The 16,784-nt window shown below is 42.0% G+C and overlaps 1 protein-coding gene across 8 annotated transcripts in view; it reads left to right on the forward strand.

The window, feature by feature from the left end:
- Window positions 1-16,784, forward strand: part of AREL1 (apoptosis resistant E3 ubiquitin protein ligase 1) — a 49,381-nt gene that overhangs the window by 15,894 nt on the left and 16,703 nt on the right. For 5 of the 8 annotated variants that reach the window (XM_082451618.1, XM_082451621.1, XM_082451616.1 and 2 more), the window contains exons 2-10: window positions 2,246-2,566; window positions 6,463-6,523; window positions 7,386-7,612; window positions 8,552-8,789; window positions 12,323-12,492; window positions 12,739-12,919; window positions 13,119-13,366; window positions 15,726-15,803; window positions 16,574-16,715. In XM_082451618.1, coding sequence (XP_082307744.1) covers window positions 6,508-6,523; window positions 7,386-7,612; window positions 8,552-8,789; window positions 12,323-12,492; window positions 12,739-12,919; window positions 13,119-13,366; window positions 15,726-15,803; window positions 16,574-16,715 — 1,300 coding nt within the window. In that variant the 5' untranslated portion in view covers window positions 2,246-2,566; window positions 6,463-6,507. Of the gene's footprint in view, window positions 1-1,086; window positions 2,058-2,245; window positions 2,567-6,462; window positions 6,524-7,385; window positions 7,613-8,551; window positions 8,790-12,322; window positions 12,493-12,738; window positions 12,920-13,118; window positions 13,367-15,725; window positions 15,804-16,573; window positions 16,716-16,784 lie in introns of those variants that run through there. The other 3 variants (XM_082451619.1, XM_082451617.1, XM_082451620.1) reach the window with 3 other exon arrangements.

A 16,784-nucleotide genomic window follows, 5' to 3' on the forward strand; every position in this document is an offset into this window, starting at 1 on the left:
GCCCTGGTCTGGGAAGATCCCACATGCCGTGGAGTGACTAGGCCCGTGCGCCACAACTACTGAGCCTGCGCGTCTGGAGCCTGTGCTCCGCAACGAGAGAGGCCACGATAGTGAGAGGCCCGCGCACCGCGATGAAGAGTGGCTGCCACTTGTCGCAACTAGAGAAAGCCCTCGCACAGAAACGAAGACCCAACACAGCCATCAATAAATAAATAAATAAATAAATAAAAAACCCTACTATTTAAAAAAAAAAAAAAAGAATCCGCCTGCCAATGCAGGGACACGGGTTCAATCCCTGGTCCGGAAGATCTCACATGCCGCAGAGCAGCTAAGCCCGTGCGCCACAACTACTGAGCCTGTGCTCTAGAGCTGAGAGCCACAACTACGGAGCCCATGTGACACAACTACCGAAGCCCTCGCTCCTGGGCCTGTGCTCCGCAGCAAGAGAAGCCACCGCAATGAGAAGCCTGTGCACCACAACAAAGAGTAGCCCCCGCTCACCTCAACTAGAGAAAGCCCGCGCACAGCAACGAAGACCCAGCGCAGGCTAAGTAAATAAACAAACAAACAAACAAAAATATTGTTAGCTTATTTGAAAAAAAAAGGGTAACTTGCCTTTTTAGGGAGAAAAAAAAGAGTATTTAGAAACTTTTTATGTGTTCCTGCATCATTAAGAATTTGGGGGACTTCCCTGGTGGTCCAGTGGTTAAGACTCTGCGCTTCCACTGCAGGGGGCACAGGTTCGATCCATCCTGTATGCCGTGTGGCACAGCAAAAAAAAAGAATTTGGAAAATACTAAAAGGTACAGGTAGAAAATAAAAATGTCTATAATTCAAAACACCTAGAGATGAGCACATTTTTATGTTGCTCCTTCCAGTCTTCTTTATGTAATAATAATATTTTAAAAATTGGACTCATATGATATGTAAATAATTTTGTGCTTGCTTTTTCATTTAACATTTTATTTGTGAGTGATTCACTGTGATATTCCTTTAAAGTGTAATTTTTTTAATGCTTATATAGCATTCTAATGGATCTCTTATAGTTTATGCAGTTCTTCTCTTGTTTGTGGCTCCTTTAAACTGGTTCCGATTGCTAGTTGACCCAGGTTTTGGCTGATGTACTTGGCAAGTCTATCACCATATTTTAAAATAATTACACATACTTATTTATTTTTAATTATAAAAGTTTGACAACTTGTTTGATCTGGTGGCTTTCACCCATTCTGTTCTTCTGGTCTTGTTAGCATTTTGTGTTTTCTTTTTTGGTCTCCCACGATACAGAGGCGGTAGAGTGGTCAGCAGAGGCATGGAGTCTGAGTCCAGGTTGTCTGGGTTTGACTCAACTCTACTATGTACTGTGCGTAATCTTGAGAAAGTACCTTGAGAAAATGCCTCAGTTTCCTCATCTGTAGAATAGGGATAATTGTATCTGTGTCTTAGGGTTGTGAGTTAATACATATGAAGCACTGAGAACAGTTCCTGCCATGTGGAAAGGGACTGTCTCTTTTCATTTAGTGATCAGTAGTTTCTTCTCATGTGTTCTATGGCGGCTGTTCTTGCCAGAATCCCCTTTCTGCTACACTGAGTTCATGAATATCTTTGAGTTACAAACTGACTTTACCGAACTTTGATACTCACTGACTTTATCTTGAATGTTCACAAAAATTTTCCGCTTACTCACAGTAGCAAATTTTACTGTTTTAAAGATAAAGTCAGCATTGTTTAACCCTGTCTTGGAAATGCATACATGGGCACAAAGGGAGCAGACTGCATAGGCTGATTGATTGGGTTTTAAAGCCCTTTGGTGGTTTCCCCTTTCCAGCTGAGTATTACCTTGATTCCTTATCAGGGCATACAAGGCCCTCTGCAGCCCAGCCCCGCCTGTGCTCTCCTTTCATTTCTCTTCACCTTGTTCCCAGCCCCGTTAAAGTGAAACTGGGTGTGTGGTTGTGACGAGGCTCACTCTAAATCTGTGCTCTACTCTGCATCGACTGAAGGGTTGCAATCCACTGAAGTGCTGGAGCTCCCTTCTGGGGAGTGACACAGCTAAGCCCGTGAGATCGCCACTTGGCTTTTCTTGCGGACTTTTAATTGGGAAAACTTGGTCAGAGATTACCTGCCCTTGGTTATTTTTAGTGCCACAGGGTTTCCATTGTCTATTCTATACCTCTTCTTTGTTGTTTTCTGGGGGTTCTCTTTGAGAGATAAAAACCTATTCCACTGACTCTTTTTTTCTTTGTAGCGTAGGATCCCGAGACAGCAGAATAGATGCACCCTTTGGCAGCCAATTGCACCCTGCACTAGACAGAAGTCCAGGGATGTTATATTTTGGAATTATATTTCTCCACCGTGGAATTCATGCAGTTCATTCCAGAAACATTGACCCTCTGCTTCTGTGACACACCCTCGCTGAAGGTCTGATGGACAGACACTTTCTCTTGACCCTGCAGCTGTTTTCTTTCATGTGGAAGTTGGAAGACAAGGTGAAAGTGGCCAAAAGTTACCTGCTTTGGTGAATAAGTGTGCTCCCCTTGGCTCTCAGAACATGGGCCCTCGTTTAAAGGTAAGGTGACAGACTAGTTAAGATTTACTTATTATTGGGATGTAGAACATGGACTCAGTGACCAGTTTCTAAGCCCTCTCAGCAGGGGATAGCATTGACGTGCACAGTTGCAGTAAGAATTGACTTTGCTCCCAGCAGGGCCAATTTGAATATGAAGAAATCAATTCTTCATTTCTGGGAATAGACTTTTTTACAACAAATCTTCAATGTTAGGGCTAAAATTTATTTGATATTGTAATTATAAATCTTTTACTAAAAAAGGCAAAGAGTTTTAGAATATGTATGTCAATCAACTTTCTAACATTCCCTTGAGACATTTCCCCTTTCCCTTTTTTGTAGGTAATGTGAGCCAAAATTCTGTAGTATTAAGCAACTTGCCCAGGATCTTTTAGTAAGCAAGTGATATTTCTGCATTAGATAATTGGTACTGCATTCCAGTTTCCTTTGTAACGCTTTATTTTTATTTCAAAAGATTTAAAAAGGGGCCGTAAGCGTTTGTCTTTCTAATTTTATCCTCAGTAAGATTGGGTAATGCTTTTCATACTTTCTTTTACCGGTTTCTTAAATCTTTTCTCTTCCCAAATACTTCACTATCCCTATGATTCCGCTCTTTTTCATGATTCACTGTTATATGAGGTTAAGAACACTGGGCTTCAGAGTCACTTAACCTGCTGGGAGATGTTCAGCAAGTCAACTTTTCTAAGCCTAGGGTTTTTATTTTCAAGTCTCTAAAATAAGAATAATAATGCTTATTTACCAAGTTGTACTGGTGACAATTACTTGGGCTAACATGTAAAACACCTAGTACATTGTTTGACCTGTGGTTAGTGGCTCAATAAGGGGGTTGTAAGTTATGGGTTTACTACTATGAGATGGGGTGGGAGCAGAGACAGGGCAGAGAGGGCACGACAGGTACAGTAAGAGGGCAGAAAATGCCTACAGAAGAGGTGAATCTGGAATAAAAGTGATTTGAGGGGTCACCCTAAAAGGAAACCCTGTACTCAAAGACAAAGGCATGGAAGCTTTGTGACAGCATCCAGAAAGGAGGAAAATGCAGAAGGAAGGCAAGTTTAGAATATGACCATGGGTAAAATTGAGAGATGGGTAAGTATTGTTGGGGAGTTTTTTTGAGAGGTATTGTAGAGAAGTGGGACAGTTTATAAAGATCACATAAATGAGTGATGAATTGACAGAGCTAACTCCCTGATCACAAGGAGGCTTCACAGAGAAGAGAGGAGAGTTTGGAAAAAAGTAATAATTGGTATGCTGAGTTTTAAATAATAAAGGGAATTGGAGTAGAAATGTAGACTTGACCTTTTGGAAAAGGTCTAGGTGATCTAGATCAGTGGTGATGATTTGGTTGAGTGACAAGCGAATGGGGGAAAAAATGGACAAGGACTTAACAAGGTCAAGTTCATTATTATCAGCCATGAGGACCAAGACTATGGCTGTTCCACACCGTTCCCCCAGTATCTGGCATATTAAGTAGGTACTCAGTATTTGTTGGATGAGTTATTTTAGTATTAATTTTTTAACTCTTCATTATAAAAATTTTCAGACATAAAATTAGAAAAGTTTAAGGAACTCCCACATAGGCAGAGATTTTAAGTATGGTAAGAGAAGCCTTGCCTTTTGTAGTTCTGATGCATTTCTCATTGAATGAAGTGTGGACCAATAGAGAGGTTCCCTCAGTTTCTTACTGGCTCTGAAACAAAGGAGTAATGATGCTGCTACTACTATTGATAATAATTATAATAATAATTAAAACTGAGAACTCACTGTGTGCCAGGCACCATTCTAGGCTGTTTACATGTGTTAACTCGTTTCATCCTCACAACACCCCAGTGAGGTACACACAGATATTAGCCCCATTTGATGGATAGGGAAACTGGCAGATTATAGAGAGATTAAATAAGTTGTCCGTGATTACCCTGTGAGTGGTAGAGAACAGATTTGAACCCAGGTAGTCTAGCTCTAGTCTAGTCATGCCCTCATCCTCTATATTATTCTCTTTGCTCTACTGTTTGATTTGAGAGTCTTGATGGCCGTGGAGAGCTATATTGAAGTCCTATCACACTAAAGGAGATGGTGTCATAGAAATTATTAAACTACATCTCTTTTTACGGCAATGAGAATTCTGAAGCTTAGACAGGTCACACAGTTGCAGCCCTGGAACTGGTCTCCAGGCTCTGACTTACTGCTTGTCAGCTGCCTCTCACAGAAAAGGCTGTTGTGGTTGTCAGAGACAGTACATAGGAATTTTCCCAGCCCTCATGATGTGTGCCATAAATTTAGCATTGCTCTATTCCTCTAAGGAGTAAGAGACTTAAGACCACAAGTCTGTAACATCACCTACATATACTTCATTTTCTACTGAGTGCTGTGACTTTGCTGAGGGCTAAATGTTCACGTCCAGGGTCAGATTGAATGATGTCCAACTGAGGGAGTATTTAAGACAACTAAACTGCTGGTTTTGGTTCCACCAAGTCACCTAGTATATCCTATAAGGCACAGACAGTTGCTTCTTGAGAGATGATAGCAGCTTTTCAGCATAGGGTCCCAGGAGATGAGATTCTTGTTTGGGAAGGAGGCTCACTAGTTGTGATCTCAGATATTGAGTTAGTATATTGTCCTCTGTAATAGACCCTTTGGAGAGCAGCTTAATTCATGTGTATTGACAGTGCTAATGTTCCCTGTGTGGATTTCTTTTCTGGTAGGACTTTGGACACCAGTCTAAATAGGGATTTCTATGAAACTTGACATGGTCATTCCTCAAATTACCTACTCCCTATGGATTCCATTGGATATATTGTTATCAAAGGATCTAATGGCCATTTTTGGTCACTCTTTCTCTTAAATTTTCCCAGCATAATTAGACATAAAAGCACACTTGGTTAGAAAAAAAAAAAAAGTTGTTTTGGTCCCTCCCAAATCTGAGCATAGAAATTTTCAGCTGTCTTGTCTCTACGTTATATATTAGTGCTGATAAAAGGTGCTGGGTTTAGATAACATTGATAACCTTAATATATATTGACTTGAAAAGAAAGAATGAATTTAGTGCATTGTGGATTGGAGAGCATGTACAGTCTATGTTAAGGTCAAAACTCAGTGATAAGATAGGAATGTCAGTGTGCATTGCATTTTTCCTTGGCAGTACTGTGGGTGGTTCAAATGAGTAATAAGATTGAAGTCTTATTCTGGAGATAAGTCTCATAACAGTGAAAGTTTCCCCTCAGACTCTGGCCCCTGTTTGAATTGTTCTGACCTTGGCAGGCATCACTTAGGATGAGAAGGACAGTCTCCTCCTTTGCTTCCTTCCTCTCCTTGGCCTCTCTGCTGAGCTCATCTTCCACAGGGCCCATTAGTTTGTCTGATTGGTAACAGCAAAAGAAAATGGTTTCTCTTACATGGCCATTGCTTATTATTGGGATGACCCAGAGTTCATTTTAATTACATAATGCCAACATGATGCTAATAATCCTTTTAAACATTTTATATAACTATTTCTACTTAGATGAATTACTTCCAGAAGGCAAACATAAGGGGAAAGTGACTCCATTATCTTCCTTGCCTGTGTTAATTAGTACCACTTTGCATGGGGGAGGTAAACTGTCTTGGGGCCCTGGATCCAAGAAGATGAAAGCCATGCTATTACATTTTGTAATTAGAAGTGGCTGTTTGTGGTATTCCTAACGTGGTCGGTAGATTGGAAGTCTTTAGGGGGAATGATGGTCTCTCTTTCTCTGAAATGTTGTAGGGCACCTGTCAAGCTAGAGAGAGAGCAGGGATAGTAAGGCTGGAGATGGTAGGCTCAAGCCACATGCTCTGCTTTGTCTCTCTCTGAGACAGCTGTAAGGAAGAGTTAGAGGAAAAACTAAACAAGTTTTCTTTTGCAGCTGCAGCTGTGATCCTCGGCTGTCTGTTGGCATTGAAGGGACCTGATGTTTTACGTTATTGGTACGTTATAGAAAGAGCTCTCTATTATTTCTTTGTTAGGGTTGCTTATATCATTTTTTGCCTCCTTACCTCCCCCTTTCTCCTTGAAAATAGACTTAGAAATATTTCCAGGCATGCTAGAATGTACCTTCACAGAGTTGGCAGTGGAATTCATTCATTTGGGAAATATTTATTGAGTAATTATGGCCAGTGCCAGACGCTGTTTCCTGTCGAGTCAAAGTCGAATAAGGCAAAAATCTGCCTCCATGGAGTTCATAACATGAAGGGGGAGAAAAGTTATAATAGATGAATGAATGCACGGGAGTTTGAGGGAGCCCAGAAGAAGGAACCCCTAACTGTGGCAGGGATTAGGGAGGGCTTTTGCCAAGTGGACAAGGAAGGGGAAGGCTTCCAAATGGAGAGAGTAGAGTGCGCATTCTTTTTACTATGTCAGGACCCAGTACATGAAGGGAGGTTGGGGGTAGGCATCGTATGTGGACCATGGTGTAGAACAAGGGTTGGTAACCTTTTTCTGTAAAGGACCAAAGAGTAAATATTTTCAGCTTCCCAGGCCATACAGTCTCTGTCACAACTACTGAACTCTGCGGCTTTAGGGCAAAAGCAACCCTAGACAACAGTAAATAAGTGGGTGGGGCTGTGTTTCAGTAGAATTTTATTTACAAAAACAGGCAGTGGCTGGGATTTGGTCCGAGGACCGTAGTTTCTGACCCTGGTATGGAAGTTCCTCTCTTCACCCACAGAGGTAGTGACCCAGTAGAGGGTGTCTTTGGAATTCTTGCTTGACAGATGACTGGCCTGTTCCACAGTGAGACGCTGTAGTGTGTAACTGGCGGGTGGTGTGTGTGTTCTCTGTTTTACATAGGTGGCATCACAGTGTCTGTGGTTGCATTCTTCTTCACAATTAAGTTCCTCTTTGAGCTTGCCGCACGTGTAGTCAGCTTCCTCCAGAATGAGGACCGAGAACGCCGAGGAGACCGGACTATATATGACTACGTGCGGGGAAATTACCTGGATCCCCGGTCTTGCAAAGTCTCCTGGGATTGGAAGGACCCCTATGAGGTGGGCCACAGCATGGCCTTCCGAGTGCATGTAAGGGAATGTTTCTGTCTCTGTACCCACTGGGGTTTCTGAGTCAGTTGCCTTCCAGAATCCAGTTCAGTCTGTTGGTGGTGCTGGCCTGAAACGTTCATGTTCTCCAACACCTCCCCACCCCCACCCCCCAGGAACTTGGGAATTGTTGACAGCTGAAGAGTCACACATTTCTCTATCATTTTGGTTTAATAGGTGCTTAGCTTGGAAGAAGTATAAAGCTTAATGTTACATTTTCAAAATGAGAAAAATATTACTGAAAAGAGTAGGTGTTACAGATTAGGGGTTGGCAAACCATGGCCCAAGGGCCGAATCAGGCCCACTTCCTGCTTCTATAAATACAGACTTATTGGAACACAGCCACACCCATTCATCTTCCTGTACTGCCTATGGATGCTTTCACGTTTGAGGAGTTAACCACAGTTGAGTAACTTACTGTGTATGACCCACAAACCAACAGCATTACTCTCTGGCCCTCTGCAGAAAGTTTGCTGCCCCCTGCAATGACTTCTCCACTGCAGCCTTGTGCTTAGCTCCATAGTCTGAAGCCCACTAGCCCTGCCTAGTGCTTTTGTTCACTCAGTGCCAGTGGTACCCACTGACTTACCTTTACGTTTGGGTGAGCAGTGATAATATAATAAAAAATTGCAAGTAAGACAGGGTAGGCAGCATCTGTGGTTCCGAAGTGTCAAGTTGAAATGGACTCAGTGGCGTATTTTACCCCTTTCCTCAGAATACATTAAGAATTTGTTCGTGACTTAATGGTTTTCTTTGAAGCGTTGAGAGAATTTGTTCCTTCTTGTGTGAGCAGGACTGTAGGAGTGGGTGGATACAGGGATTTACCAGTCACCTCCTCCCTCCCCACACTCTCTCAAGTAACACAGGAAATGATTTTCTCCCCCTGCTCAATAATGGGTGTCCCTCTTCTCCCCACCGCAGTTATTCTATAAGAACGGGCAGCCCTTTCCTGCACATCGGCCTGTAGGACTAAGAGTTCACATCTCTCATGTTGAGCTAGCAGTGGAAATTCCAGTGACCCAGGAAGTCCTCCAGGAACCCAGTTCCAACGTGGTCAAGGTGGCCTTCACTGTGCGCAGGGCTGGGCGGTACGAAATCTCCGTGAAGCTTGGTGGATTAAACGTGGCCTATAGTCCCTACTACAAGATTTTTCAGCCTGGTAGGTTGTTTTTTCTTTCTTTCTCTCCCTCCTTTCCTTCCTTCCTTTTTCTTTTCCTTTTTTCTTCTTCTTTTCTTAAACAGTGCCTTTGTTGAGATTTAATTCACATGCTATATAATTCATTCATTTAAAATACACAATTTAGTGGTTTTAAAAATCTGTAGACTTGTATAACCATCACCACAGTCAATTTTAGAGCATTTTCATTACCCCATCACCCTGTACCCAGGTTACTCTGTATTTTCCCCAAATCCCTTAGCCCTAGGTAACCCTGATCTGCCTCTGTGGTTTTGCATACTCTGGGTACTACTCTACCATTTACATCGCATAAAAGTGTGATCATTACATATGTGGCCGTTTGTGACTGGCTTGTTTCACTTAGCATAATGCTTTTGAGGTTTGTCCATGCTATAGCATGAATCAGTACCTCATTTCTTTTATTGCTAAATAATATTACATTATATGGATATACCACATTTTATTTATCCATTCATCTGTTGATGGACATTTGGGTCGTTTTCACTTTTGACTACCATAAATAATGCTGATGTGAACATTTGTGTACAGTTTTTGTGTGCACATATGTTTTCATTTCTCTAGGAGTGGAATTGCTGTGTTATCAGCCGGGTAAGTTCTTAAGGGGTAAGGGTGCCAGAATAGACCAAAGGTAAAGTCTTCTGATTTTTGAAACCTTTTCAAGTAAAAGCACCTTGACCCTAATCCTACCCTTGCTGCCAGTATGTGTTTTACTTCTTACTGAAGAGTGTCTGCCCAAGCTTCTAGCATCTTAAGAATTGAGGCCTCTATCTCAACTTTTTTTACCCCCTTGTGTCCTTTGTGCCAGATAATAGATATTCATGTGCTTTAAAGCCTAAAAGTATAACCTCTGACTGCTGGTTCTGCAACATACCGTTTAGTGTGCTGAGACCCTGGCTGCCCTGTTTGCCCTGCCTTGGCTTCCTTTTGACGATGTAATTAGATACTGGCCAGGTTGATGTCCACTTTGGGAGTCAAACCATAACAAGAGGGGTCTTGAGAAGATTTGCATATGTTTGCTTGAAAGGTCCTCAGTTTTCTTTCTCTTATAACAGAGGAAGCCTCCGGACAAGGTGGCTCCCAAGCCTTCTCCCTCTCCAGGTATTTCCTCCTTTGCTTCAGTGACTCACTCACAGACTCCTTTCTCACGAATTAGCATCACCTTGCTTCCTTGCCGTCACTGGAGAACAGTTCATATCCTTATGATGTGTACCAGCCCTTTTCTTTTTAAACTAAAACTGAACTATTTACTTTGACATGATTGTAGATTCTCCTACAGTTGTAAGAGATAATACAGAGGGATGCTCTGTACCTTGACCCACTTTTCCCAGTGGTGACATCTTACAGAACTAAAGTCCAGTATCACAGCCAGGGTACTGACATGGATACAGTCAAGACACAGAACATTTCCATCACCACAAAGATCCTTCATGTTGCCTTTTGACAGCCACACCCATTTTCCCTCCCTCACCCATCTGTTTTTTAGCTCCTGGCAGCCCACTAATCTGTTCTCCATTTCTTTAATTTTGCCATTTCAAGAATATTATATAAATGGGATCATAACAATACGTAACCTTTTGGTTAACATACCTTTTTTTCACTCAGCATATTTCTCTGGAGATTCATCCAGAGAAATTGAGTATATCAATTGAGTATATCAGTAGTTGGTTCCTTTTTATAGCTGGGTAGTATTGCTTGGTGTGAATATACCATACTTTGTTTAACCATTCACCGGTTGAAGAACATCTGGGTTGTTTCCAGTTTTGGGCCATTATAAATGGTGGTTTTAATTTGCATATCCCTAGTGGTTAACAATGTTGAACATCTTTTTATATGCTTATTTGCCCTCTGTGTGCCCTTTTTGATGAAATGTCTTTTCATGTCTTTCACCCATTTTCTAAATGTATTTTTTGTTTTTTACTGTTGAGTTTTAAGAGTTCTTTAAGTCCTTTGTTAGAAATGTGGTTTGCAAATATTTTCTCTCAATCTTTAGCTTTCCTTTTCATCCCCTTAACAGGGTCTTTCACAGAGCAAGACTTTTTAATTTTGATGAAGTCAATTTATTGTTTTCCTTTTATGGATCATGCTTTTGGTATCTGAGAACTCTTTGACTAGTCCTAGATTCCAGGGATATTCTCCTATGGTTTTTTTCTAAAAGTTGCATAGTTTTACATTTAGTATTTAAGGTCGTGATCCATTTTTAGTTAATTAGGTCAAGATTTTGACCTTTGACCTTTTGTATACTAGGTCAAGATTTTTTTTTTCTTATAGATGTCCAGTTGCTCCAGCATCTTTTGTTGAAAAGGCTAGCTTTCCCCTATTGCATTGCTTTTGCACCTTTGTCAGGGATCAGTTGGGCATATTTGTGGGGATCTATTTGTGGGTTCTCTGTTCTATACCATTGATCTGTGTGTCTGTCCCTCCACCAATACCAGAATCTTAATTACACAGCTATGTAATAAGTCTTGAAATTGAATAAACTGACTCTTTCCACTTTACTCTTCTTTTTTATAATTGTTTTAACTATTCTAGATCCTTTGCCTTTCCATATAAATTTTAGAATAATACTGTCTAAATCTACCAAAAAATCTTACTGAGATTTTGTTAAGAATTGTGTTAAAATTATATAGCATTTGGGAAGAATTGACATCTTTGCTATGTTGAGTCTTCGAATTCATAAACGTGGTATGCATCTGAATTTCTTGTTTTTTTTTAATTAATTAATTTTATTTATTTATTTTTGGCTGCATAGGGTCTTCATTGCTGCGTGCGGGCTTTCTCTAGCTGTGGCGAGCGGGGGCTACTCTTCGTTGCAGTGCGCAGGCTTCTCATTGTGGTGGCTTCTCTTGTTGTGAAGCACGAGCTCTAGGCATGCGAGCTTCAGTAGTTGTGGCACATGGGCTCAGTAGTTGTGGCTCGCAGGCTCTAGAGCACAGGCTCAGTAGCTGTGGCGCATGGGCTTAGTTGCTCTGCGGCATGTGGGATCTTCCCAGACCAGGGCTTGAACCCATGTCCCCTGCATTGGCAGGCGAATTCTTAACCACTGCGCCACGAGGGAAGCCCTGAATTTATTTCTTTAATCAGCGTTTTGTAGTTTTCAACATACAAGTCTTATACGTGTTTTGTTAGATTTGCACCTAAGTATTTCGAGTTTGTTTGTTTATTTTGCAATTATTCACTTATTTTTAAGGCCTGCTTCACTTGTAGGTTCCCAGGGGGGTTCTAGGTACTATATCTATAACTCTCAGTTCTGTTTTCTCCAAGTTTTTCTGTCATTTTGTTTAGTGCTTGCAGTGGTTAGGAGTTTGTAAAAATGAGTTCCCAAAAGTTCATTTGAATTAATCTCTTTGTTTTCTTCTTTCTCTCTGCCTCATAATGGTATTGTTTATCCCTAGGAACTGGGCAGGCACCCAGCTTTCTAGGACTCACTGACTGGGTAGATCTTTGTGCCCTAAAAATCACCTCTCTGACGTTATGTTCCATTGTCTTTGTTCCAGGAATGGTGGTTCCTTCCAAGACCAAAATCGTGTGCCATTTTTCTACTCTCGTGTTGACCTGTGGGCAGCCACACACTCTTCAAATAGTGCCCCGAGATGAGTATGACAACCCTACCAACACTTCCGCGTCCTTGAGAGATGAGCACAGTTACAGTCTGTCCATTCATGAGGTAAGCAGGCTCCCATCTTGCCCTGAGCGCTCCCACCTGTCACTCTCACCCTTTCTAGTTCACTTCCATCCATCTCCTTCTCCCTGACTGTTGTGCCTGCCTTCCTTCATCTGACAATACCTATCTCATTAGTAACTGTGAGACTTCGATTAGCTCGTAGATAGGAAAGTTCTTTGTAAAGAGTAAATTACTGTGCAAACAGGGAAAATTTTGTGTGGTTGGTGATGCTTTGTTTTCCTCCTGTAGCTCGGTCCTCCGGAAGAAGAGAGCGCTGGTGTCTCATTTGAGAAGTCAGTGACATCCAACCGGCAGACCTGCCAGGTGTTCTTGCGGCTCACCCTGCATTCTCGAGGCTGCTTCCATGCCTGCATTTCATACCAAAACCAGCCAATCAATAATGGCGAATTTGACATTATTGTCCTAAGTGGTGAGTTGAGAGAAGAGCTGTGATTTAGTCCTCTTCTCAGGCCACTTGTTCTTTGCACGTCTGCACTCTTCTGACCAACCCCACAAATATTAGATATTTGAGCCAAACTTGGTTTAGAGCCCTGTGGACTAAAGGTCTAGTGATAGGTAACTTTCTCCCCTGTCTTGCACTTTAAACCTTATTCCTTGTTATACTTCAGAGAATGAGAGGAATATTGTCGAACGCAATGTGTCCACCTCAGGAGTGAGCATTTACTTTGAAGCTTATCTGTATAATGCTGCCAACTGCACCAGCACGCCGTGGCACCTCCCGCCCATGCACACAAGCTCTGCCCAGCGCCGGCCCTCCACGGCTCTGGAGGAGGAAGATGAAGACTCACCCTCTGAGTGTCACACCCCTGAGAAGGTGAAGAAACCGAAGAAGGTGTACTGCTACGTGTCACCAAAGGTTGGAACTCCCATTCTTGCCCCCTGCCCGAGCCTGCTTGTAATTGGTATTTGGTTACACAATCCACAAAGCAACAGTCTGAGAATCAGAGAGAGATCATTGCCTTCTCGGGGTTCAGGGATACTGAGGAGGCTGCTTCAAGTTGAGCAGAAGGCCGTGCCTCCTCTCCTGTTGCCCATGCCTGGTTTGGCTGGATAACATCTCTGTCTAGAGAGTCTGTGCCTTGGGACTTTAGAGCTCCTGTGGCGTTCTGCTGTTTGATTGCTTCTGGGAAGATTTTTCAAGGCATGGCTCTCAGAGTTTTAAAGAAAGCTACTTTTAACCATTAACAATTTCTCACTAGTGTAAAAATTACTGTTGGGCCCTTGTACTGTTTCAGAACAATTTGATCTTTCATTCCGTGATTTGTGAAACCACAACAGATGTCATGATCCGGGTACAGGATTGGAATAGAGAAATTTTGGCAGAGACAAGGAGGTGAACTTCCCAAGGCCCCTGAGCTAAGAGGCGCTTTGTCTTAGGGGTTTTCTTTTTTAGTATTTGTATTTTGCTTATTCATACAGACCTCAGAAAAATGAGACTCTTGAAACATCACATTACATTCCTTTAATTGCATAACCAAAACTGAGTTCTAATTCTGTTCTACTTTAGAACACTTCACTATGTACTATTCATCATTTAAAAATCTAGCCTTGGCTTCCCCGGTGGCGCAGTGGTTGAGAATCTGCCTGCCAATGCAGGGCACACGGGTTCGAGCCCTGGTCTGGGAAGATCCCACATGCCGCGGAGCAACTAGGCCCGTGAGCCACAATTACTGAGCCTGCGCATCTGGAGCCTGTGCTCCGCAACAAGAGAGGCTGCGACAATGAGAGACCCGTGCACCGTGATGAAGAGTGGCCCCCGCTCGCCACAACTAGAGAAAGCCCTCGCACAGAAACGAAGACCCAACACAGCCAAAATAAATAAATAAATAAATAAATAACGTTCCCTTTAAAAAAAAAAAAAAAAAAATCGGAGGGTGTACTTTGCCCTTCGAGTTTGTTTGTTTATTTTGCAATTATTCACTTATTTTTAAGGCCTGCTTCACTTGTAGGTTCCCGGGGGGGTTCTAGGTACTATATCTATAACTCTCAGTTCTGTTTTCTCCAAGTTTTTCTGTCATTTTGTTTAGTTTAGTAACCAAATACCAATTTGCCCTTAAAAAAAAAAAAAAAAAAAATCTAGCCTTAATTTGGCCTGGGGGAATGGCAAAGAGGGAAATGGTGAGGTAGAGATAAAACAAGATTGGCTGTGACCTGATAATTGTTGAAGCTGGTGATTACTTCATTGTACTGTTTTCTCTTCTTTAGTATGTGTTTGAAATTTTCTTTAATGAAGAGTTCTTTAAAAATCAGACCTACTACATGTTCAGATAGCAGAGTTTTTTACATTTTTATTTATTTATTTTTCAATATTTAAAAAAATTTATTTATTTTATTTATTTATTTTTGGCTGTTTTGGGTCCTCGTTGCCGCACAGGGGTTTCCTCTAGTTGTGGTGAGCGGGGGCTACTCTCTTTGTTGCGGAGCACGGGCTCTAGGCGTACAGGCTTCAGTAGTGTGGCACGCGGGCTTAGTAGTTGTGGCTCGCAGGCTCTAGACCACAGGCTCAGTAGTTGTGGCGCACGGGCTTAGTTGCTCCGCGGCATGTGGGATCTTCCCGGACCAGGGCTTGAACCCGCGTCCCCTGCATTGGCAGGCATATTCTTAACCACTGCCCCACCAGGGAAGCCCCACAGGGGTTTTTTTAGATTGAAAAGTTATTGCATTGTCTTTTCTTTTATTGTAAATGGCAACAGACCTCTTTTTATTCTTACATAAAGGATTTTTATGAACTTTTTTGTATGAGACTCCTCCCATCCCCCACCCCCTCTTCCCCAGCAAATCCTTGGTGCCATTCAAATAGAGATAAAGCAGTGGGCATGGGCCACTGGTGTTCCCTGTCCACTGACTTGGAAGAAGTCTCTCTGAGCAGCATCTGGCTAAGCAGAAGGAGATTTTGATTGTCTCTAGGTGAAATGTTCTCTACTTGTAAAGTGAAAACCTGATCTCAGATATTTGGAAATGGTAGTCAGACTTGAGTATTAAGATTATGAAATATCTGTGTGAAATTGCATGGTGAGAGTAATACTTTAAATTTGCCTATTTTAAGATAGAGTTGATGTTTTCTATTTGATTTCGGTCCTAAATTATCTTCTTTGTTCAGAGAGGAAAAGGGTTATCATGAGAAATGTAGATGGGGACTGATATTTGAATTACTATACCCAAATAGAACCTCTTTATTTATCATTCACTTCATTTTCTATATGTTTGTCCTCCAGCAATTCTCAGTGAAGGAGTTCTACCTGAAAATCATTCCCTGGCGCCTTTATACCTTCCGAGTGTGCCCAGGAACAAAAGTAAGTTGAACCTTACAACCGGTTCATGTAGAGCAGGCTTCAGCCTCCAACATCTCAGCCTTTTCTTTTTTCCTAGAAGGACTTTTGGTGTTTCTGGAAGTTCTCATTGTGCACACAGGATTTATTGCCAAATAAAGAAGGAGTTGTTACCTCCTCGTGAAGGATGTAGTTCTAGGAGGACATGTGCCTACAGAAACAGCAATTGGTAGCAAGTCAGAATACTTCAACAGTTACCTTTTGCCCCTAAGACTAAGTTAATGGAGAGGGTGCTGGTAACTCTGACCTGAGCTTGGCTTCCCAGCGTGCCAAAGATAGCTCTTTTAGCACCAGTAGTCTCATCTATTAAAACAATTTTTTTAGTTTTTAAAAAGTGGGTTTTTTTTTTTAAACTCTTCTGAGGTTTTGGAATCTAAAGGCAAATCATTTTCCTCCAGCCAGTTTGCCCAACCTATTCAGGTGCTCATTTGCTATTTTACATATCCTTCCTGCTTTCACCCTTCTTATATTTTATGTTGGAAAGTCTGTAGTGTTGCCTGTGATCCTTACTAAAGGTGGTCTCTGTGACTCGAGTAATTTAAAATAAAATCTGAATCGTTGAGCACTGAGGTGAAAAACAAGGAGATGTACTCCTGGTAGGTACTTACTTGGGGAAAACAGGCTTAACTTGTTTTTGTTGGTCGGTGCAGAGGGTAGGGATGTGAAGGTTTTTTGCTGGATTTGAGCGCTTTATAGATTAACTCCTTTTCTTTTTTTTGTTTTCCTTTTGTTAGTTTTCATACCTTGGCCCTGACCCTGTCCATAAGCTGCTCACACTGGTGGTGGATGACGGCATTCAGCCTCCTGTGGAGCTCAGCTGTAAGGAGAGGAACATCCTAGCGGCCACGTTCATCCGCTCACTCCATAAAAACATAGGTGAGTTTGGACAGGGATTCTGACGGGGTAGGCAGTGACCCCAGGTATCTGGGTGCCTGAGGGTGTAGA

Source organism: Balaenoptera physalus (assembly GCF_965194825.1).
Source record: "Balaenoptera physalus genome assembly, chromosome: 2".
Lineage (NCBI taxonomy): Eukaryota > Metazoa > Chordata > Mammalia > Artiodactyla > Balaenopteridae > Balaenoptera > Balaenoptera physalus.